General features: G+C 38.2%; 4 protein-coding genes across 4 annotated transcripts in view; 2 read left to right on the forward strand and 2 right to left on the reverse strand.

Moving 5' to 3' along the window:
* Nucleotides 1-25,082, reverse strand: part of LOC137291831 (very long chain fatty acid elongase 4-like) — a 139,706-nt gene that overhangs the window by 87,656 nt on the left and 26,968 nt on the right. The gene's annotated exons all lie outside the window — the stretch shown is intronic.
* LOC137291830 (transmembrane protein 53-like) overlaps nt 1-25,082 on the forward strand; it is a 163,325-nt gene that overhangs the window by 52,407 nt on the left and 85,836 nt on the right. The gene's annotated exons all lie outside the window — the stretch shown is intronic.
* On the reverse strand, nt 300-14,238 carry LOC137290687 (inositol monophosphatase 3-like). The gene is made up of 5 exons (XM_067821765.1): nt 13,894-14,238; nt 5,467-5,632; nt 3,225-3,320; nt 2,452-2,634; nt 300-851 (listed from the first exon to the last, which is right to left on the reverse strand). Exons 1-5 carry the CDS (start codon nt 14,227-14,229, stop codon nt 556-558), a joined length of 1,077 nt encoding a protein of 358 aa, XP_067677866.1. The 5' UTR covers nt 14,230-14,238; the 3' UTR covers nt 300-555.
* Nucleotides 14,407-23,849, forward strand: LOC137291022 (ubiquitin-conjugating enzyme E2 W-like). The gene is made up of 6 exons (XM_067822267.1): nt 14,407-14,436; nt 16,255-16,346; nt 18,263-18,365; nt 19,673-19,828; nt 21,195-21,270; nt 21,849-23,849. The coding sequence occupies exons 1-6, from the start codon at nt 14,422-14,424 to the stop codon at nt 21,860-21,862; spliced, it is 456 nt and encodes a 151-aa protein (XP_067678368.1). The 5' UTR covers nt 14,407-14,421; the 3' UTR covers nt 21,863-23,849.

Consider the following 25,082-nt stretch of genomic DNA (forward strand, 5'->3'; position numbering starts at 1 on the left):
GGTGTTGAAACCAGTTTTCCCCCCAGCGCTGGGGGGAATTTAGTGAAACGTTTGAACTCGGATTTCACGGGCTTTTTTTTCATCGCGTTTTCTTCAACTTTATAGGTTGAATTGGCATTTTTTATGATTTGTTTCGGTAAGTGCATGCCGAAAGGTACCAGAATCTGCAAAGTTGTGTTTTATGTTGCATGTGACCTTTAAATCGCATTATTCTCTGGATCTCAGCCTGGATTTCAGATTATTTACACTGCCAAATGAATATGTATTGATAAGTATATATTCCAAATAACACTTCATAATCCATGTGTGAAAATTCTATGGTCATGTTTAACACAAAGTGTGACGCTAAAAGACAGTGGTAGCACCAGAGTAACTAGAAAATAATCCTGTCATAACATTCTGCATCACATTTTTTCATCATAATTATATTTCCTGTATCCAGAGAAGCTACTTTGTAAATTAAAAACATAAACATAACATAAACCCTTTCACAAGATCGTCACGTAACTGTCCTTCCCAACAAATCCCTAAGAGAATTACCTCCCCTGTTTGAAATCACACTGACTTCTTTCCTTCTTTTTTCTTGTCATCATTATTTTTCTTAAATTTTTCAACCACAGGTGCAAGTTTTTCCAGATAGTCAAAGTGATCGTACAATGTGGCAAGTAAGCCTTTGTCGTTCCTGTAGTCATTGAATGGGGAGTAGTCGATGATATTGCCTTCTAACGTCGTCATTTTACCATCCATGGCACTAACGATGGCATTTCCGGCACAAATGTCCCACTTCTTGATCAGCGTCACATGGGTATATGCGTTCACCTTCCCTTTGATCACCTCCAGTGTTTTGTAACCTGAAAGTCAAGAAACATTTATATATAATGATATAATACATGTTTACTAATCAAAATGACTCATTTCAGAAACCCTGATATAAAGCAGGAAGTCTTCCTTAAGGAGTGAGTGAGTGTAGTTTCACATCACACTCACCAATATTCAAGTTATATCATATGGCAGCAGTCAATCAATTCTGGACCAGGCAATCCAGTGATCAAAGGCATGAGCATCGATCTGCACAACTGGAATACAATGTCAGTGATTCTGACCACCTGATCCTGTTAGGCACCCCTTGACAAGCATGGATTACTGAAGATCAATTCTAACCAAGATTATCTATTAGTTGCCAACCTGTAAATACCAGAGAACCTGCTTTAACTGGATCAGGAACAGTTACATTTACCATATGCATAAATGTCATTTTCTGACAGGCTGAGTGCTCTTCTATAATTTTCAATGTACGAGGCTTTCAAGCGAGTAACATTTCTTATGTACCCCGTTGGGAATGTCGAACTCATTTGGTACTTTCAGTATTTCTTTATCTTGAACAATATTGAATCACGTATGATGTACGGAAATTACCGGTATCTTGTGAATGCAAATCAGTGGAATGGAGATAATTCTAAATCTGTTTTTCTTGTCTGCAAAATCAAGAGATGTCTACAAAACGTTTTGTACAAGTGCTTCAAATACAACAAAATTAACATTAAGAGGTTCAGCTAGATAGATACATTGTTCACTGACCCATTGGGAGCCTACGGGTTGATGTACCCTTGATGTTTGTTACCTTCCCCAAGCCCACTGATAACCATGCCATCAGAAAGTATTATGTGTATGAACCACAGGTAAAATATCTGTGTTTTTCGTGCGTTGAAAGATCAATGTCAGTGACCAGGGAATTTTGCATGTAAACCCTAAAAAGCAGCTGTTGTCTGACAGGTTAAATCTGTTCGGCCATGCTTGCATTTGACTAGACATTCATAGGTCACTCAAAGGTTAGCTGATGCAACCTTCTAATTCAGTTTGTTAGACTCAGTATAGTAGTGAAACAATTAATATTGAGTCTCCTGGACAGAATTGTACCTGTTAGAATCATACCTCTTTACTACTCTCCTACCCCGCTACCTCTTGGGATGACAACTGTGTCTGTGTAAGAACTAACTGCCAGAGTCCTAGGCATGTGAATGGTCTGTCCTAGGGATGTGAATGGTCTGTTCTTGGCATGTGAATGGTCTGTTCTTGGCATGTGAAAAGTCTGTCTTAGGCATGTTAATGGTCTGTCTTATTGATGTGAACAGTCTGTCCCAGGCATGTGAACAGTCTGTCCTAGGGATGTGAACGGTCTGTCCCAGGCATGTGAACAGTCTGTCCTAGGGATGTGAACGGTCTGTCCTACGGATGTAAATGGTCTGTCCTAGGGATGTGAACGGTCTGTCCTAGGGATGTGAACAGTCTGTCCTAAGTATGTGAACAGTCTGTCCTAGGATGAGAATAGTCAGTCCCAGAGATGTGAAAAGTATTAGGCCTAACTTCCTACATCCCAGAGGTGCCAACAGTTCTGGAAAGAGAAAAGTGTCGACTGATAGGAACAATACCTGTCCTTGTTGTAAAACATACCTGCTCCTCCTGCTCCAATAACTTCTGTATTCTCACCAAATGCTTCTCTAGCCACATCCTCTACAGTGCCTTTGTGAGACCGGGACACAATAATCTTCTTTCTCTTAGATCCAGCACTTTCTGTGTCTGCCTTTTCAGCTTTCTTCAAATTTTCAGAGTGACCATAACCAACCCAAGCCCAAACTGCAAAGAATCATTTAAATTTAAATTTGTAGAAAATATCAGCACAACACAAAGACTTCAGAAACAATTTGCAAGTGTTCTCGAACAGATGAATATATCCGATATCTGAGAACTTTCTCAACAACTGTAAAACTTTGCATCCACTATTAAGTTTGCATGAACCAAATATTGCTACAAGGCCATGATCTTGTTTATTATTTATTCACACAGACCTAAATTCAATTCAATTTTCGACATTGGACGCTTGATTTGATCAATTTCAATTCCATTCTTCAAACAACTAAAAACATCAGATTTCATTTCTCAACTCTAAGAGTCAACATTTTCGAGGTGAAATCAATCCTCAACTTCGTGATATCTTTTATCTTTTGTCTTTTAATCTTTTCATATTCTTTTCCATGTTACAAATTTGTTTTACAATACATCAGTTCATGTGTAAACAGTACCTTTAAACAGTATGGTATAGTTTGCAAAATCTAGTTTGGAACATTTGACTGAAGTTAGTGTCCACACTTACACCACCGAGTCTAAACTTTTGATGTATGTAAATACAATTTCTGGGTGTGGCCTAACCTATCAGTAGATGTTACCTGTTTCATCTGTGAATGGTCGATGGATGACACCAATGCGAGGTTCCCCGTTCACCACAACACACACCATTGTGGTAACATACTCATGCAAGCCCTCTGAAACATAATCACCCCATCATGTAATACAGCCTCCGAAGGTCAAGGTCAAATTGAAAATTTAAACTATAAATTGCATGTTCATAAATAGTTACAGTGGAAGCTGTCAAAACCGGCATTTGTCTAAGCCAGCAAGTTGTCAACACTCGCAAGAAGTCCCTTAAGTGGCTTGTACATTTATCATCAGCTTTACAATCCAGCACACTGTCTAAAACAGATGATTTTTTCAGTCCCAATGAGTGCTGGATTAGACAGCTTCCACTGTATCACACCTCAAGCAACTTACGCCCCTGGCCATCCGAACTTATATCTTCATGCTCTAAGGTTGGAGTGACAAGGCAGTGAAGTCTCATGGTTACCCAGACGCCATGTTGCATGCTTATAACAAGGCACTGAACTGTCTGATAATGGGGGCAGTGGGGAGTGTTCGGGTAGTGGACTCAGAGAGGCTAATCTACCAAGCCAGTTTTGTTTCGTTTGTTATATATTAATATTTTCTTGTTTTTAGCATTTTTTTGTTTAAGCAGAAATCATACACAGGACAAGTCTTTAACTTGTTGCTCTAAATTGGAAAAGGGAAGGGGATGAACAAAACAATCAAAACACTTTGGTTTAAAGGTATCCAGCACGAGCACTTAAAAGAGCGACCAATGAAGATCCGGGATCCGTAACCAACAGTAACCCATGCTTGTCGAATGAAGGGAATCAGGTGGTCAGGCTCACTGACTTGGTTGACACAACTCACTGTATCCTAGTTATGTAGATTGATGCTCACGCTGTTGATCACTGAATTGTCTGGTCCAGACTTGATTATTTACAGACCACTGCCCATTGCTGAAATACTGCTGAGTGCAGCCTAAAAGTAAACTCACTTTAAAGAACACTTGGAGTGATGAACATGAGTAAAACAATTTGGGTGAGATGTAAAAAATGATTGACGAACATCCAGTATGTCCAGAAATGAAAAAGATTTTTGTGAGCAATTTGCTTAAATTTTTTTCTGCAACGCTGTACTGAAATGAGAGTTTCAGGACCCTCACAGAATACAAAACAGTCAGTTCTATGTCGTATTGTATCTCTTATCAAACTTTGTTCAGGTGGGCAAACATAAGCAAACTGAAACAATCTTTTATATTCTGTGTTTAATTCAAATCCTTGTAACATATCATATTACAATAGAGTCACCTGCTTGTAACAAGTGTTTAATTTCATGTTAATCTAATGCTGCACTTGCCATTATCCCATCTATATGGCGGCAATCTGGAGATAACAGATTCTGGACCAGATAATCCAGTGATCAACATCATGCTCACTGATCAGTATGATCACATGTAAGTCAGCATAAGACAAGCTTAAGTCTTAAGACAAGCATGGTTTCCTGAATACCAATTCTAACCTGGATCTTCAAGGGTCATAATCATTACAATATGAATAAATCCCATCCCATCAAATCATCACTTTCTTATTTTGAACAATGCAACAAAAACCTAGCTCTTTACCTGATTTTATGAGGGAGACTATTAACAACTGGGGTATGACAACATGTGTCAACCAAGTCAGCGAACCTGACCACCCAATCCTGTTAGTCGCCTCTTATGACAGGAATGGGTAGCTGAAGACCAAAAGTCATTGTAATCTGATTGCCTGAAATACATGATCAAATCGTATTCAATTCCCAGAGATTGTTAGACTAGTTGCTGTATACTGACCCATGGGAATATCACATAGAATTGTTTTGTTGGGTTGTCGGCAGAGGTAACATCATTCAAATCACATTGTGATGTAGAGTTGGACTGACGTCACAAATGAGCAGTTCCAGATGTTTCCATGGGAAAAAGCTGAAACATCCAGCTGATGACATCTCACTGCTCTACCTGTACTCGATGTAAACAAGTGAAGACAGTAAAACCCTTTGGTATACTTTTTTGTTTACAATGTCGATAAACATCATGTGTTGGCCAATTTCCTGGTGTTATTGAGTATTTGAAGCATGGGAATAATTCATTTGAAACCTCCGTCTGACGCCATTGGTTCCAAATGAATTCCCATCCTTCAAATACTCAATAATACCCAGACATCTACCCCCACATGATGTTTATTTCCTTTTTCAAACCCTCATCTTCATGGTTTGTATCAAGTACAGTACCTGTATATTCCTGTGTGGCGTCAAGTGGGTCGATCCAGATAGCGATGGAGTTCATGGGTATGGACTGGTCACTTTGTACAATGTCCGTCACCTCCTTCAGTTCTTTGTTGACATTGGGGATGGTGGTCAAGTCTACCGGCTCAGTGTCATGTTCCTCGGACATTACCTGAAGCCATATTTCAAGGTGATATATTCAACATGGAGATCACCACAAATACATGACTTGGCTCACTGACAGACTGTAAACATGCTACAAGCCACAGATAGTCAGTTAGTGGACCATGTCAGGTAGAGCTATTATGGGCATACAACACCGCGACACTATACATCACGAAACTAAAATCTGTCAAAACGCTGTATTGCCACACTATTGTGCACTGAAGCTGCGATATGATATGAATCTCGATATAAGGGTGGTCATACGATATGTATCATGATAGTAATTCTAACTCCACTATAGAACACCTGAATATCAAAACAAAAGCAGTGCTTAAATGAAAGAAACATTAATTTGAAGAAAAGTCACATAAGGCACAATTTTAAAAAACAAGTATAAATAAATGAAATAAAAATGTTTCTGGATACTGATTTGATCTAAGATGTCAGACTGTACAGCAGCCATAATGAACTAAAATTTAATAATAATAACAATGTGAAGTCACATAATGCACTGGACTCCATGCAAGCATGCTCAAAACGCTAACGCACTGATTATCATTATTACCCCGGATAACCCAAGCTGCCCGTTAGGCGCTAGAAGGTTATAGTCACATGACTTTATCTCACCGGGTACCCACTTTCTGCTGGGTGAACAGAGGCAATTCTTGAACAAACTCACTTGCCTAAGGTGAGGTCACATGTTTAACATGTGCTTCGTAGTGGGGCAGGACCGACGTCCTAGAAACTCTCAGGAGTCAAACTGCCAAACACGGCCACCCATCCAAGGACTGTCCAAAATGGACGGTGCTTAAATTCAACTGACTTGTGACCTGAGCCCTACGCACATGACCAATTGCCACCACTAAAATTTAAGTCATTTACAGTTCATGATATCTGTAGTTTAATGCCATTGCGATCGTATTCATATCCGTGAGTTCTGACATCTATGTGGCAGCCTGTCATGTGCTGATGAAACCAGAAACTAAAGATGTGGTAACCATGACAACAACTAAGTATGTTATTTACTCATGAAGAGGTAATTATCTGTAATCACTGTAGCATGGACTTATCATGATATTGATATGAAAAATATTTATACTTCAGGGGGACATGAATTTCACGCCTGTACTGAAAGGTAATTAATATATAAATATACATACTTGTAAACCCATGACAAACATAGTCATGATAAATTCATTCGGTGTTATGATAGAGAGTGAATATTACATTACTTATTGGCTGACATATTGGGACTGCAATATATTGTGATCCTGGTATCAGAAATGAATACAGCATTGCAATTTGTATTTTGATGTAAAGTGTTTAATGAGTGACCGATTGTACGCAGTGTGCGAAATACTTTCCAAATTTTGCAAGCCAGACAGGTTAGCTTAAGTAAGCAGCCCACAAAATAATTCACTAATCCGAAATTTGAATGCAGATAAGGGTTTTATCATTAAGCTGCTAATATGATGAACACTTTTACCAGACCACAATCTTGCAGGATTTAAAAGTGTGTTAAAATGAACAAGTCAGTGATATATTTACAAAATGTGCCCATGAAATTCACTAGCCAGTCAGGCCAGTGGCTGCAGAGATTTACTGGTCCAACTGGATTATTACTAGTCATGGGCTAGAGGGCCAGTGGCTATTTGGGACACTGATTGTACATGCAGGTCCTATTTTCTATTTACTACACCCTTAAAAATAAATGCTATGGTTCTCATAACAGAAACTAGGTTGGGTAGTTAGGGATTTTCTCTTTCTGTTTTAGTACAATTTATAGTATGTTATGTATACTGTTCTGTCAATTTCTTCTGATGGGAAACACCAGTTGTGAATGAAAGTCACTCTAGATTCCAAAGTAGAGATATTCAAAGAACTTGTTATGTCTTAATAACCAATATACAATTACAAAGTGAAAAAGTGCTGTAATTTGGAAAGCATATTGCAACAAAGTCCTAGTGAATACATATCTAAAACTGAAGATCTGTGTCTTCAGTAATCCATGCTTGTTGAAGGAGGCACTAACAGGACTGGGTGGTCAGACTTGGTTGACACATGTCATTGTATCCCAATTCTGTAGATCTGTGCTCATGATGTTGATCCCTGGATTGTCTCGTCCAGACTCAATTATTTACAGACTGAAGTCCTACACCTGGAAAATTGTTGACTGTGGCACAAAACCAAACCATCACTAAGTGAGTCCTCCCATGTTATGAGTGAGTGAGTATGGTTTTACTCTGTACTCAGCAATATCATTGTGTCCACGTTCGGCATGACCAGTGAATGCTTTATCCACTAGGCTTCCCCACCTCCCCTACCATATTATTATGTGACAGGCTGGATGTTTGATGTAGTGAAAACCCACATTACTCATTCTCTCAAAGAATACACAATGCATTTAGAAAATAGTTTACAAAAGTTACGTCTGTGGCACCTGGCACCAGAACCCATTCCTCCATGACAAACAGACAACCTGAGTCACACAGGGAGCAGCTTGCATGATGCATCATCAGCCCGATAAATTACATGAATTCTTCGCAACTTTGATTTCTCCAGACATTGCATTTCCATAAACATTAGTTGTTTAATGCCACACTCAGCAATTTTCCACCTACATGAAGGCAACGTATAAAAATGTGTCTAAATCACACAGTCCAGTGATTGACATCATGAGCATAAAACTAATGATGACAACAAAGCCACTGAATCAGATCACGGTAGTCACCGCTTACAACAAGCATGGATCACCTAAGACCAATTCTAACACAACTCATAATTGGTTTCATAAGCCCATACTAACTCTCGGAACCATCCTCCTTGTTGTTCTCACAATCTCAAATTACCTGTCAATTGTCTTCATGGTCTTCATTAGCAAATATGATTTGGTGCACATCTAACCAAAAAATCTGAATACAAGTAACACACCAGCCTTAACATGGAGTAACTGAATGAGTTTAGTTTTACGCTGCTTTTAGCAATATTCAAGCAATATCACAAGTGACTACAGAAATAGGCCTTACACATTGTACCCATGTAGGATCGAACCTGGGACTTCTGTGTGATGAGCAAATGCTTCAACCACTGGGCTACCCACTAGACGACTATGCTTGATGTAAGAGATGACTAATAGGATCAGGTGGTCAGGTTTGCAGACTTGTTTGACATATCATCGGTTCCCAGTTTTGCAGATCAATGCTCATGCTCTTGATCACTGGATTGTCTTTTTTCCCAGACTTGATTATTTACAGATTGCCACCACAGGGTTCGAAATTAATATTTTGAGGTAGCAAATTTGCTGTTCAAAATCCATTTTGCTTCCGGAAAAATCCATAGTAGCAACAACTTGCTACCTGGCTGTCAGTTTAAATGAAACGATCTCCACTTGTGCACTTCAACTTGTAAACTTACCAATAATGGTATTTAAATTTTAAAAAAAAAACTTATCATAGCTTTTCTTGGTCACTTACGCATCGTAATACTAGCATAAATGTGACAGAGAACCAGTCAGCTCATTGCAGAAGTATAACATTCCTTCTTCATATGTTTGATAATGGACAGTCATCATTTCCTGTGGCATAAGGGTGATAAAACGTCGTCTGCTGATACAAGTAGAGGTGTTACTTTTGCATAAGTTGATAAATACTAGTATGTAGAGGTACGTAACATGCTATGAACTGATTATAGAATGTATTTTACACAAGAAGAAAAAATGCTGCCACCAGGTAAAAGATTTTGCTACCTGTTTTTAAACCAGGTAGCAAGTACTTACTACTTCATAAAAAAGTTAATTTCAAACATTGCACCATATACAGTGGACTCTGTCAATACTGGCATCACTCGGAACCAAATAAAAATGCTGGTTTTGACAAAGTGATGGTATAGGCAGTTTGCCTCATTATGCCGACGCACAACGTACGCAAGTCGTACTGTCTAATTAGTATTAACAACATGTTTGAATAAGGAACAAGGCAGTGTCAGAATGTACATTCATTTATTACTTATTCAAATAAAAACAAGGTTGTTCACATTGTAAAAACGTCACTGATCTTGCTTTGTATTTTCTGTGCTGATGCCTCAAGTGCAATGTCCTCAGCTGCACTTTCCAAGTTCTGCACATGATGTAGAAGTCGTACTTCCTGGCTGGATGCAAAGTGTTTGATCTGAGAGCACATTCTCAAAACATCACTTACAGTCAGTTTAGGAAACACATTTTCATCTTCGTCTTCAACTTCATTCTCTTCATTATCATGACACTTGCTCTCAGTCTGTTTTACTTGAGTTATCAAATCTATTGTAAATCACTCAAATCAGGGTTTTCAGTAGGCAAATCATCATCACACTCGACATATTCATTGCTTGTACAGCTTGTAGTTTCCTTGTCTATTGTGGCCACTAATGGAGCTAGGGGAATGCTGTCATCTTCTTCATCGTCACTGCAAACAGTTTCACACACATCAAATCCATATGAAGCAAAACACTTGCAAATAGTCAAGGGTGTTGTCCCATTCCACGCTCTTGTGGTCCAGTAAACTGCACCTACCACTATGATTGCTTTGCAAAGTTCATCAGTGCTGGTACATGTGTCCCTTCTAGAGACAAGTGATCTCAAAAGATATTGACAATAATGCACGGATTATGCTTTTGATCCAAGGGTTGAAGAACTGACGTCGTGTTTGCAGGAAGGTAACAAAGTTTCATGTTACTCAAGCTAAGGCCATGGTTGTGGGAAGGCAATAAAACAGGTAATCCATCAACACTGAGGTTCTTGAAACATCTAGATGTCTGGGCCTTTCCTATTACCAGCACAGCAACATTGTTAACCGTTCTTTAGACACTTTACCACCTTTCGCTGCTTGTAATTTGGATGCAAGAGTTTTGTCTGGGAGAGCTCGGAAAAAGAGACCTGTCTCGTCACAGTTGAAGACGTCATCTGTAGAACAGCCGTCAGTCAAATCTTGAAGGCGGGACTTAAATGTTGCTACATCATCAGCTTTCACACTGGCACTATCGCCACTGACTTTGAATTGTTTTATGCTGTGTCATGTTTTTCATGATGTTAACCAGCCATCTGATGCCTTAAAGCCATTAATGTCTAAATGTTGAGCAAACTGAACAGCTTTTTCTTTAAGAATAAGTCCTGAAATCGACAGGTTTACTTCGAGCCACCATAAACCAATTTTATGTCATGGTGTTGATACATGTATCACTCACTAATCAACAAGATACCAATTTCCCATTTCTGAATAATCTTGGGTACTGATAACCGCAAATTGTGTTCTTACATCATTCGGACCTAACTGCATCAAAGGCTTGCGCCATCTTTCATGAGCCTGCATTTAAGGATTCGTTTTCATAACAATTTGTCAATTTGTTCGTTGGGACTGAAAAACAATGCTGTCATTCAGAGTGGACATGAGCTGATGTTTACAGATGTTTCTATATGATGATTAAGTGCATTTCTGCCGGGACTGAAACTTAATGCTGTTGTAGACAGAATGTCAGTGTTTACAGAGGCCGATACTGACAGAGTCCACTGCAGCTGAAATATTGCTGAGTACGGTGTAAAACTAAACTCATTCACTCACTCTCTGATAATAATGTCAGCACAGTTTTACTGCGGGGCATGTGACAATTCACGCTTTTTAATAGGATTTGGTTTGGTTCTTACAATGTGAGCTCTTAAAAAAGGCAAAAAAGATTAAATTAAATTTCTTTGACACTACTCACGCGACAGATAAATGTGGTCTTTTTCAACAAAATAATGACTGCAAAACTGAATTATGTCTTATCAAAGAGCTTCAACTTTGTCAGTCTACATTGTTTTAACTTTGCAATATTGAAATGCTTTGTTCTGTATCTTCTATTTGAAAATATTTCATTCCACAGAAATAAGTGGCATTAAGAAGGACAAAAACAATTTCTGAAATGTCATTTTAATAGATTGATTTCACATTTCATGTTAGCGGAACAAGAAACAATTGATTTGCTCAGTGGATTGGCAGTCCAGAATTTATATGACCAAAATAAACTTAAAACTTTTGGATAGACAGGTGAATGATCGAATAATTTTAACTCTTTGAAATATTAACATCTATAGAATATACAGAAGGTGGACCAACATCTGTTTGTCTCTCATTTGTGGTAACCTATTGATCAATGAAGCCAGCTGTGGCCTTCTACTAGTTCTAGTTGTGTAAATGGCCCAACTCTGGTTATCTGTTGATTTACTGAAAAATCAATAACCTCTTTCTCTCAAGATTTAAACATTGTCATAGCATAGATGCATAATGGTTGCTTATGCATGATACCAGTGAGGTTTCTGTTGAAGTCCTTATCAAAGAGTAATAATTTATGCAAAAAATATCATCATTAAATATTACCATGATTATGCAATGATAGATGTCCCAATACGGCTATCTCCCAATACAACTGGTACGGTGATCTTTTGTTCGCGATACGATAAGTATATTTCGTTCACAATACCAAACACATTGTGGTATTTAATTCACAGCAATACTGGTGAATTCTAATACAGTGTTGAAATACCAAGGATATCTGGTCTCACTTTGAAAATAATGCTTTTCATTTAAATCCACTTCAAATTCAAATATAGAATACAACAGAAAATAAAACTCCTAGATATACCATAAATATTTAACAATGAATATATTTATCATGTTGAGCCCCTTTTCTATACAATTGTACACTAATATCTGAGCCTACCAACAAAAAACAATCTGCAGTTGATCTATATACTGAGTCACAAAGCCAGCTGAATTCGACTTTCTGGTGATTTCAACGATTGTATTGCTAGTGAGCGAGTGAGTTTAGATTTACGCCACACTCAGCAATATTCCAGCTATATGGCAGCAGTCTGAAAATAATGAAGTCTGAAACAGACAATCTATTGATCAACAGCATGAGCATCGATTTGTGCAAATGGGAACCGATGACATGCGTCAACCAATCAAATCTGACCACCCAATCCCATATATCGCCTCTTACAACAAGCATGGGCAGCTGACGGCCTATTCTACCCCAGACCTTCATGTGCTCGTGCTTTGTCAGGGTAGTACGTGCACAATCAGAATGCACAAACAGTTTCATCAGTAGGGTGGATGCCAAGTTGCTGTTGTGAGAGGTTTTATTGACAACTGAAATCCAGAAGTTAAGTTATGCAAAAAGCAAATAGACATCAATGTTGTTTACCCATGATGGTTAAATACCACTTCAGATGGAAAATCATTTTCTCGTATAACATAAAATAGCAAGCAAAATTCAGCAAGATCAGTCATCTGCTAGTGACAGGCTACATATAAAATAGGTAGTCACATGGTCAAAACACTCTCTCGCACAGAAAAGCATGCCTCATTGTCGAAAATACATTGATGTGACGAGTGGCTCCGGTTTTCCTGATACCACATCATCAACGCTATTTTAGTAGGAATCACTTGATATTTTTTGGTAATAGATGACTATATCCTTTATCACTCAAGGTTAGTAAAATAAAACTTTAAATGATACTAAAGTTCATAATTACGGTTTTAACTTACATTGTTGAAAGCCCCTAACACTGGCATACTGTATGAACAGAAGTTCCTAATTACTTATGTGTACTCGGCAAAGGAACTTGTCAAAGGAACTCATCAAAGGAACAGTAGCAATAGCAGCCCCATCAAATCAGTTTTCATCAAGACCTAGAATGAGGTGTTGCATTTTTTAATATAAAACACTAAATTTGCCACTAAAATATTTACTTTTTATTGAAGCGTAATGAAAAGGCTCCCTTGACTTTCAAGCTAAATTTCAAGCATATTTCATTGATGGAAGTAATATCAAACAGTAATTTTCTTGCTTTTGAGCACATTTGAGGCATGACTAGGCGTCTTCATGATGAACTATCATTTTCATGTTGGGTGACATAATAACAGATGATAGCTATTCCATACCCTTTTGACCCCTATGATATCCTTGGACAAACACAGTTCATGGAGATGACTAGCCGTGTGCAGCGATGACATAAAACGTGTCAACACAATGTCACATGACAATCAATACAAATAGACATGAAACAATTCGGCCACGTTTACAAAGATTATGTATACCTCTATCCTTTTCAAACAGTTCGTTAAAACATTTTGCGTGGCCCTACCTAACACCTTGGTGAACATGATCAATGATGATATGTGTTTCAAGTTTTCATGATCGAGACAGTGAATAATCAATCACATTAAATGAACAAAGTAGGATCTTGATACTTACTCTTAACCCAGGAAAGGCTTTCTCAAACCCATAGAATATAGCTTTATGAGACTGCAAGTCACCCTGTGTAAGCATCTCCTCTGCCCCTTCTTTAGTTTTCCCCTTGACTTGAGCTTCCAAACCATTTTTCGCTTCAACGATACCTTTCACTCGTGATCCCCCACGTCGAGCTAGTTCAACACTGACCGACAAAAGTTCTTTCATGCTAATTCTCGGTTCTTGTCTAAAGAGCCCTGGAAGACCAAATATGTAAAAAAATATACTTATGATAACTGCCACGCCGACAGCTAAACCTACAGGATTTAACCGAACGTTCACCGGCGCCATGATTGCCATATTGTAAAGTTACTTCAATTAGTTGCGTAAAATATTTTACACATGCGTCTGAACTGAAGATGACTCTGTCCTTTCCTTCATACATTTTCCTGTGAGATATTGCAAATTTATTCAGAATTAAGCTGACATGAATACACCGATTGCTGGAGATAATCCATATTATACGAAACTAAATAACAACAAACGTCAGACATGGCTTCAATGGAGGTAGAACTTCCCGTATTTTTGCATTCATCATCCTCATATGATTATGCTTATAAAGACCCTGTGCTATTTTTCAGCTAGGCGTAGACTTCTTCATCTGTTTATTGCCATTTCTCAACTATTGACATGTGTGGTATTCTTGAATACATTGAAAAACAAGATAATGACGGCAGGCATGAACATGACCATGAGCCAATGTTTTGTTTTGGAAGGAGAAAATTTTGCACAATTTTGAGTTAAAATACACACTGAAACCAGGAAATAATTCATAAATCGTGTGTCTCTTTTAGACTCAGAAATTCAGTAATAACAGTTCAAAATGTCAGCTCAAAACAGGATGTACAAACAATAATCATGTTAATGTCGAAATATTAAATGTCCAAACTAGTTCCGTGTGTTGCATGAGCATGATACGACTCCTATAATATAGCGGTTTTAAGGAAGAATACTAATTTGTATTGAAGTTATTCCAAAGCTTTGGTATTTCCATCAGATTCTACTTCTCCAGATGCAAATGTCCATGGATACACTTGACTATCACTGATCAGTAACAGATTGCAGTATCACCCCAGAATAGAGTAATTCAGTAAACCTGTTACTAAATCATATGGAGTGTTTGAGCTAGTGTTAAAAAATATATCATGTATAGTGTATCTTTAATCATAATAATATGCAAAAAAATCCAAAACACATATGTTAGAATTTTTGATTGGATCACTGTGATTTCTGTGATTTTGTTTTTCATTTTGAACAGATTTTAGGTATTTTACATATAAATTTACAATAAAAGGCCCCTACAACCCCCGGCTAAATTTTCAGTTGTTTTTTCTCATGTCTGAAATCAGTGAAAATATATGGAAATCATGGAACATGAATTTTGAAGCCCCTAATCTGTTGTATTATTTTGTATTCAAACAGGAATCATGTTTGTCAGCCTGTTGTGTGTTTCATATCTTTGTAAATAACAAAATGATAGGCACCCAGCTGAAGTCTTTAAGTGGCCTTTAGAACAATACTACCTGTCCTTTCTTGTTCAGTTGGATATTGTGACCCAGGTTTGCAGTTGTAGGCTGCTCTGTTTCTGTAATTTTATGGAAATTTCAGGATCTATAGTAGTTTAAACAGGACATTTCTACAGTTTAATAACAGGCTCCAAGTATACGCTTGTAAATAAGAGCTACCTATTCTAGATCTGTGAAAAGGATTCTCAGTAGTAAAGTTGTACTGTCAGTCTCCAATTGTACTTTTTTGTTACAGTCTCCAGCTCTACAGTTATGCTGACAGGTCCCAGGTGTACAGTTATACTGTCAAGCTCAGTTCTCCAGTTGTAACAAGCATGCCCAAGTTTCACAGTTGTATCAACTGCGCTTGGCTGTGCAGATGTATTGATAGCCACATTTGTAAATTGTACTGTTGTACTGAGAATCCAAGTTATACAGTTATACTGTCAGGCTTAGTTTTACAGATGAACTGACAGTCCCAGTTGTACAGTCATGTTAACAAGCCCTGGTTGTACAGTTGTTTTGACAGCCCCAGTTGTACAATTGCAATAATAGGCCCCATTTGATCAGTTGTTTTAACAGGTCCTGGTTGTACTGTCCCAGTTTTACAACCGTATTAACAGGCCATGGATCTGCAGTTGCAATGATAGGTTCCAGTTGTACAATCATATGATGAGGCAGTTGTTGTACAGTTGTACTGACAGTCCCAGTTGTACAGTTGCAGTGATAACCTCCAGTTGTACAGTTGTATTAAGAGGCAGTAGCTGTACAGTCATCTCACCAGACAGCAGTTGTACAGTTGTATTTCGGTGTCTTGTAGAAGCGGCTACAGAAGGAGCTGCAGGCGCTCCTCAAGGACCCGCCTGTCGGGGTGAATGTGGACACGGACAGCATCCAGAAGAACCTATCAGAGTTAGTATCATTCCTATCTTTCCTAGTTCTGTGTCACTGTTCATGAGGTGAATTATATGTCTTCTTATATGACTGATATTTTTCTGCCTTTCAAATTGGTCCACTTGGTCGCATGACAGCTTTGACGCTAAGCAATGTCAACCTCAGTACATTGCAAGATGTTACATAACAATCCAAGTGCCTCCCACATCTAAAAATAGATCTGGACTATGCCAGCTGGGAACACCACATTGTGTCACAATGTGTGCCTTATGTTAGATAAAGAAGCAATAGGCATCGCTTCGTCCCTGAGTTTATGTTGGTTTAGAGTTATATCCTACCTGTATCAAAATGGCAGACCACACAACACCACAAAGATTCATGACTGTGTCAGTACTTCTGTCATATAATAATTTTAATAAAATAGTTACTGACTTCAGTTTGGTTGATCCAATGATTTATCGACCTTGGACATTTGATAATCACCTGTTGTGTTTTTCTTTATTTTTTGTGCATTAACAAACATGACACCAACCTATTATTTTCGATGATTGATCGGTTGTAATCAACCAATCATCAATCATAAGATTTTAACCAGTTCCCAGCACTAATATGCACTTGCCTTTGGCCTTGAAGGGGTGGTGGATGTCATCTACCAGGCAGGAAGATCTAGGTTAGAATTTGTCATCAGTTACCCATTGGGTGGACTTGGTTGACACATGTTTTGGTATGACAATTGTGTAGATCAATGCTCATGCTGTTGATCACTAGATTGTGTTGTCCAGGATGTATTAGTTATAGACCCCTTCATTATAGCTGGAATATTGCTGAGTGCAGTGCTAAACAATAATCACACTAAACCTTTGGACATGGGGAAAAACTGATTAGAATCTGTCTTTTGTGTCTGTTGTTGATGTTACTTTTACAGGTGTCCATTTTCAGCGGGTTTTTTTTTTCAAAGCTGTTCCCCACAGGGCAAGTGACTTTAAGAAAGTAACTTGTCCTGACTAAATTTCCACTTGCCCTGATTTTTTGACATAATTATGATGATGTAATGATGAAAGAATAAATCAACATGGTATTTGCCGTCAATTTTTACTGGACTATTTATTGAAAAGTGATAAATAGCAAAGAAAGATCACTCTATTTTACTATCGTTGTGAAATTTAATGGCTACATTTTGAGCAGATATGAAATGAAATCCAAGTTTATTTGCAGTCTGAAACCATCAGTGGAAATTAACTAATAGTCTAAGGAAAGAAAGATACCATTACCTGATTGCCCGAAATGAAAACTGACTTGTCTTCTGCGTTGGGCAATGGGATTTTTTAACCCCTGCATTTTATGTTGATATCCGTGTTGGTGATTTTACAGTCATCTACATACTGATGTCCTGTTTCTGAAGTTTATGTTTATGTTTGCATTCATTTTGTTGACATACAACTTGCTGATATGCGTAATATTGACATCATCCACAATGTTCACATCTATGTTGATGGCATTCATCTTGGCACAGATTGATGGAGCCGCATAGTGGTTTCAATGTTCACTTCTCACGCCAAAGACCTGGTCAGATACCGCACATTGGTACAACGTGTGAAGCCTTGTTTGGTGTCCCCTGCCGGGATATTGCTGGAATAATGCTAAAAGTGGCTTAAAACCCAACTCGCACACTCACTCAAGTAGTGAATTCATATGTAGTCTATGTATCATTCTGAAATCCTTTGGGAATATTGATTGGGCCCTTGAGGGTTTTTACATCCTTTACATATCTAAACTCACTTAGTGACTCATAAATGTTATTGTTTGTGATGTCTGTCACTGAAGTACCTACTTCAGGCGTACATGGTCTTAATGTCCGTGTTATTGACATGCATACTTTTGACATCCATCCTGATGACTTCCTTTTCGCTGATGTTCACGTTGACCACATACAGGTGGATTGTCTACATCAATGGTGCTCCTGAATCTCTCTATGAAGGCGAGAACTTCCAGCTTCATTTCAAGTTTGGCTCAAGGTACCCCTTTGACTCACCCCAGGTAAGTTAATTAAGGTTATTCTCAATAAATTAAACTGTTAGGCTTTGTAAAGTGGGATTTTAATACCATCTTATATGTAGGCATAGTAGCAGTCATTTACTGTGAAAAAGTTTAGTCCAGCAATAACTTTACTGTGGCAAGAACTGGGGGATTGAAGGCTGGATTGGATTTTTTTAAGCACACCCAATGTGTTATTTTCTTGAGAGCTGCAATCACATGCTTCATTACATTCCTTGCTATGTACCTTGTATGATCAATAGCATTGAAGTTTGCAGCCTATTGATTAACTTGTAGAGTACTTTTGTAAGTCCTGAGAAGACACAATCATCATCTATTGGATTTTCAGTATTGGCCTGTAGTTTCTAGGCTTACCAGGACCAATGCTTTTTGTAAGATGTTAAAAAACAGAATCACTTGGAGCATTCTGTCCTCACTTAACTTACAAGCTGTAAGGCTGCATAAAAATTAAGTGTTTTTCAGGCACATTTTCTTAAAGTTTCAAGGGCAGTAGGACTTGTTTTTTTAGTGTTTGATGGAAAAAATGTGACACTGGAGGAACACATTTTTAATTTTTACTATCTCAGAAAAACAGTTTGGGAAGTTAAATGCGTGTGAATGAGTTGTAAATTCAGTCACACTCGTTCTTACAAACACTCATTCTTATAACAGGCAAACTGATGATCAGGTCAAAATTATTTTTTCAAATGGCAATAAAACAGTTTTATGCGCACAAATGAAAGTGACATGCCGCTGCCCGAGAAACATTTCACTTTTTTATGTAGCCTTATATATCTGAAATACTGTGAGTGAGTGAGTGAGTGAGTTAATATTTAACGTCACATCGGCAATACTGTGAGGTGAGGTGAGGTGAGGTGAGGTGAGGTGAGGTGAGGTGAGGTGAGGTGAAATGGGGTTTAATGTTGCACTTAAGAATATTTCACTCACATGACGACGTGCATGCTTGTGTATGTCTCTCTGCTTCTACTAACCCAGACTTAGACTGGTGTTGTGGTGCCGACCCACTGAGATACCATGCCACAGTTAAGCATGAATACTCCACTCAGACACAGTATACTGACTCCAAGTCGAATAGTCCTTATGCCGAGCACCAGGAAGGGACCAACAAGTACCATATTTTAACATCTGAGGTCTGACACAGGATCGAAATCCGAAACCTTCCTCTCTCTAGGCAGACACTCTAACCACTACACCATGGAGGTGGTTCCAGAAATGCTGTGAGTGAAGGTTGAAGAAATTCACAAACCTTTTATGGGTGTCAGTGATGTATGTAAAGTCTTTATTTGCAGGTGACATTTATCGGGTCCAACATCCCTGTTCATCCACATGTATATAGTAATGGCCATATATGTCTGTCTATCCTGACGGAGGACTGGTCACCAGCACTGTCGGTACAGGCGGTGTGTCTCAGTGTCGTCAGTATGTTGTCCAGCTGTAAAGAAAAGGTCAGTCAACTGGTGGTGTTTATCAGTGCTCAAAATATCAATCAGTGGATTTTCTGGCCCGTATTCAATTGTTTACAGACTATAGTGACATAGCTGGGATATTTTCTGAGTTTAGTGGTAAAACAAGTATACATTACTACATGTATCACAGACAGTGTGTGAAATGGTCACTAGCTGACTGGCCCGTGGCTTCTAGAAATCCAGTTGGGCCAGTAAATATCCACAGTAACTAGCCTGACTTGCTAGTGAATTTTCATGGGGTCGTTTTGTAAGTATGTATCACTCTCTGCGACTTGTTTAATAACACACTTTTAATACAAGACACTATTATGGATGACAACTTCTTTAATTCTTTTAACACGACGTTTCAAGGCTAATTCTTGCCCCTTTGTCAGGTGGATAATGAGCATAGGTAACATTGCAGAATATATATAGGTATACATGAAGCCAGAGAGGTAATATGTATATACAAGCATATAAATGTAATTATGTGATGTACAATCACAGAGGAGAGGTGAAAAGGAGAAATGTTTTAACAGTACATGGTTGTTACACTATGAGTCCTTGTTGACACACCAGGCAGAGGGTAGGTACATGCCTTGATCTCTGTTGATCTGAGGTTCAAATCATCTGATGTTGATTGCTTCCCAAAGCTTCCTTCTCCGCCAATCATTGATGTTGGAAGCCAGGATCTCGGTGGTTTTCCAGTTGATGGAGTGGTTTGGATAGTTGACGATGTGTCTTGTATTACCTTACCAACTTGTAAATGCCTTTGAAGAATTTCAACACACTTTTAAGTCATGCAAGATTATGACCTGATAGATATGTTCATTGTATTAAGAGCTTAATGATAAAACTTGTCTTCTATCATATTTCAGACTAGTGAATTATTTTGTGGGCAAGTCACTTTCAGGCCCAGCATGTCAGCTTGGTTAACAAAATTTGGAAACTGTTTCGCATGCTGCTCATAGCAACATGTTCTCAAGCAATCTCACTTTACGCAACAGCCATTACGTTTCATAAAACATATTCTCATCAAATCTCTGCAACATCTTGTCTCTTGGCAACATGTTCTCAAATAATCTCACTTTGCGCAACAACTGTTATGTTTCATAAAACATGTTCTCATTGAATCTCAGCAATGTCATGTCTCACAGCAATGTGTTCTCAGGGAATTTCACTAATGTTACATCTCAGAGAACATGTTCTCAATAGTATCACAAAACTAGTTCCAATGGGGTCCCACTAAATTCTGAAGGGTTGTTTTATCTTGCATCAACCTGTTTTCATAGATGAACATTTTAACATGTAATGTAATAATTTTATGCCGTGTTACTAAAGGATGTGAATATTTTTCTTCTTTCAGAAGAGGCCCCCAGATAACGCAATATATGTGAAAACATGCAGCAAAAACCCAAAGAAAACAAGATGGTGGTATCATGGTAAGACACGTTTATCATTTTGGGAAAAACAGAGAGTGAATGGCCCAGTTTATACATGTATAATACATTTTATATCCATCCAAAGGACATTCAGTGGTGCTAAGGACAAATTATGCGCAAAACGCAAGGTACAGAGGTTGAGTGGATTTGATCACCACCGTCATGTGCTGATGTTTGTTGCATATGATGTGCAAAACCATCTCTGGTGTCTCCCACCATTGCATTGCTGGAATATTGCTGAAAAGCGGCGAAACATCACACTTACTCTCATGTCAAGTTGACTGCCCATGATGTCATTTGAGTACTGTTCAGCCAGTGTCATAAACAGATCATTTAGACACGGGTTCAGTTCCACACATGGGTACAATGTGTGAAGTCCATTACTTGTCTTTCATAACAGTTTCTACACACAGTTCATGTTGACCCTGGTTCAGTTCCCCACATGGGTATAATTTGTTAAGTCCATTTCTGGTGTCCCCCACCTTGATATTGGAGGAACACTGCAAAATAAAACAATACTCACTCACTCGCCCAGTTCACTGACTCACTGTGCAACATAGCGTGTGTTTCTGTTACAGATGACTCTGTATGACACAACATCGTGGCAGTGTCTCTTGTTTAGTGGTACAACATGTGGGCCTGGCAAGCAATCTGTGGGCAACACCGCCTCCTCCTGGCTCGCTAGACATATCAGCAGGCTGGGGTCTCCCGTTATCAACACTTGCTTCAGTCTTACACTCTCTATTTATTGCCTCATATCTGAACACATTGTTCCAGTCTGCAGGCACGGGTTCTGAAGAACAAATTTCATATTTTTTCGATGTTTTCATACTTTGAACACAAGTCTTACCATCACATCGCTGATTTGTAATTATGAGCTATTTCGAGATGACAAAGGTTTTCTAATCACTGTTCAAATGCGTACCTTAGGTATAGTGCTGGTATGTATTGTGAAGGGAGATAACTCTGTAATCTGTCAAGGGAGATAATGTTGTTGGCACTATTGGAGAAAGAAACCCAGGGTTTCTGTTATTGATTTTCTTGCACCAAACGAAGGTTGATTTATGTATGTGAGTTGGAAATGTGTACACCATCCTGACCAATGAACAAATGTGTTTTAATATGTTTTGAGTGGTATGGTTTTCACAGCAGCTTTCAAATAGTAATAAATAGTTATTCGTCTGATCATACTATTTAGAATTTCGTTTTTTAAATCAAACAAGCTGCAAATATTCAGGTATAGATGCTTGGAGTGTATATATGTATTGAACTATTGATGTACTGCATTTGTTTACAGTATGTTTGCATTATACCGAAATGAATATGGATACAATTGTCAATAGGAAACATGACAGTTGACTGTGTCAGTCGTTGCATTTAGTTATTAATGTCACACAAATTATGCAGATTTCAAGTCTGGCTGTGTGTAGGTTAGCAAGGAGTACTACTCCATATTAGAATTACTTCCCTTTGACAATAAAGGCGAGTACTTTTGTGTATGTCGGTATCTTTATAGTATTAAGCAGTTCTTGTTTCTCTTTGACTGGGTCAAAGTGGAAAATGGCCAACTTTATCGTTGTTGGTAGTACTGAATTAATTTATACTGATTAATATGATTCTGAAGCCATTAAGTTTGTTTGATGCAGTCACAATGCTAGTTGATAACTATCGCTGAACCAAGGTGATATAGTTTGGGCCACTGTTGCAATGAAATAAATAGCCATAATCGCCCTCTGAGAAATACGTTGCTTTCATGTTCATTTCCTCTGACCTACATATTTGATAATGATTCACAGATTGAAACCAGAAGCAAAATCTTATGACATTTATAAAATGCACACAAAAAAGGTTAAACACACACTGGTGAAATATTTCATAAATTTGGCACGTCTTGTGAGTATTGGATGAAAGAACAATGTTGTTGTTGTTAGTAAAGTGTCTTTTAAAGGTTTTGATGAGATAATTGTTATACTTCACATAGTATTGTTTATTGTTTGCCTTTGTTGAAGCAGAAAGAGCTTCTGCCTTCTGATGGCTGGTTTGATCAATCCTTTCTCAATAACATCTAATGCTCCATTAACGTTCTTATCATTTTCAAGGGGCTGTTGGGTAGCCAAGTGGTTTAAGCACTGGCTCATCACACTGAAGACCCAGGTTCGAATTTCAACATGGGTACATTATGTGAAGCCCATTTCTGGTGTTCCCTGCCCTGATGTTGCTGGAATATTGCTAAAAGCGGTGTAAAACCAAACTTAGTTCGTCAGTCTTATCTTTTTCAAGGTCAGACCTCATAGATTACACCAGGTGAACATCCCAAATGCTCAGTCGTAGCTTCTGCTTTTCAGTTGTTTTTATGAATGTTAAATTATTCAGACATGCATTATTGATTTCTGTGTCTGGAATAGAAAACAAGCTTGGAGTTCCAACAACAACAAAAATAATGAATTTGTATAGTGGAAACATTTTGGCATCCTGTTATTTTGAGACAGTATGGAATGTACACTTGAAGGAGTGTATTTCCAAGGTTTGGTTTTGTTTGTGATTTTCATTTAGGCTTTAATAAAACCCAACTTATTTTGTAAGGTGGCATCTGATTGGTTGAAGAACTATTAAAGCCAACTTATTTTATCAAGCTGACATTTGACTGGCTTCAAGAACCAATGAAGCAAACTTATTTTAGTAAGCTGACATGCTGAAGAACCAATAAAGCCAACACACTTAAAGCAACCAGACTTCTGAAAAAAAAAAATCTATGCTTTGCTTCATTGTGATTGGGCATTGAAGCTCGCTTCACTCCGTCTCTCTCCAGGAGATCATTTGTTTACTAACATTGGTTTCATCTGAAGCTGTCCTGTGTCCTATTCCCTAAAACATCCAATACTCCAGAATATGTCCTGGCTATGCCACCTTCAAACTGTCTGCTGCTAATGTAAGGCTTCAAACTAAACTACAGTGGGAAATTTATTTGGACACAAAAATATATATAGTGGTAAGAAACAGAATGAGTATTCTTCTTTTTGGAGGTGGTGGGGTGTGGGGGTGGGGATGGTGGAGGTTGGGGACGGGAGATGCTAGTCAGCAGGAAGAATATCAATGATTAGATCTTTCTGATTGTATGTTTTAGATCACAATTTCTATTTGCAGAGCCAAATGCACATTTACCCAGACAGTTTTGGCCTCCACACATTTTTGTCAGCCATTTTTGTTGTGTTTGTAAAAAAATGCTTCTGGTGAGAAAAATCAGTAGCAAAATGGAATAGTTATAGTAATCCTCGTGCTTCAGGTTGATTGTTAGATGAGAATCATCATGATATCATCTTTATCATGTGAAAGCAGAGATCATCTTTGCCATGTGAAAGCAGAGATCATCTTTGCCATGTGAAAGCAGAGATCATCTTTGCCATGTGAAAGCAAAGATCATATAATAGATTGTATATTCTTTGGTGAAAGCACGGATGAATTTTCTTGTTCAGCTTTTCAAATCAAGATGGCTGCTTCTTGTTTAGTGTAGAAATTAGCCAAGCGTTCAGAGGAAAACCTGAAGTGAGATGTATTGTGTTAAATAAGCTACGTATTTTGAGGTCATCTTGAAAATAGAACAAGAATATTCCATGAGGAATGTAAGCAAGAACATGATATCAAAAGTGGAAGCCATTGTGTGAGACAAATTTACCTCGTCTGTTTCCTTCATATAGTTCAGCTACTCAAACTGTGGTCTAACTTTCAGCAAACATTCAACAACAATAAGCGTGCAAATAGAGTAAGCCTCTGAAACTCTCAGGTTAGTTTGGTTTTCCAAACTGCAGCCATGT

This window comes from Haliotis asinina, chromosome 7, assembly GCF_037392515.1.
Source record: "Haliotis asinina isolate JCU_RB_2024 chromosome 7, JCU_Hal_asi_v2, whole genome shotgun sequence".
In the NCBI taxonomy this organism is placed as follows: domain Eukaryota; kingdom Metazoa; phylum Mollusca; class Gastropoda; order Lepetellida; family Haliotidae; genus Haliotis; species Haliotis asinina.

Excerpts from the sequence above, each read along its gene's own strand:
- LOC137290687 (XM_067821765.1), bottom strand. The coding sequence starts at position 14,229 with ATGGCAATCATGGCGCCGGTGAACGTTCGGTTAAATCCTGTAGGTTTA. Across the intron at positions 5,633-13,893 it reads AAGCCTTTCCTGGGTTAAGA|GTAATGTCCGAGGAACATGA; the intron begins GTAAGTATCAAG and ends ATATGGCTTCAG. Across the intron at positions 3,321-5,466 it reads CGCCACACAGGAATATACAG|AGGGCTTGCATGAGTATGTT; the intron begins GTACTGTACTTG and ends ATTATGTTTCAG.
- LOC137291022 (XM_067822267.1), top strand. Across the intron at positions 18,366-19,672 it reads ACCCCTTTGACTCACCCCAG|GTGACATTTATCGGGTCCAA; the intron begins GTAAGTTAATTA and ends CTTTATTTGCAG. Across the intron at positions 19,829-21,194 it reads TGTCCAGCTGTAAAGAAAAG|AAGAGGCCCCCAGATAACGC; the intron begins GTCAGTCAACTG and ends TTCTTCTTTCAG.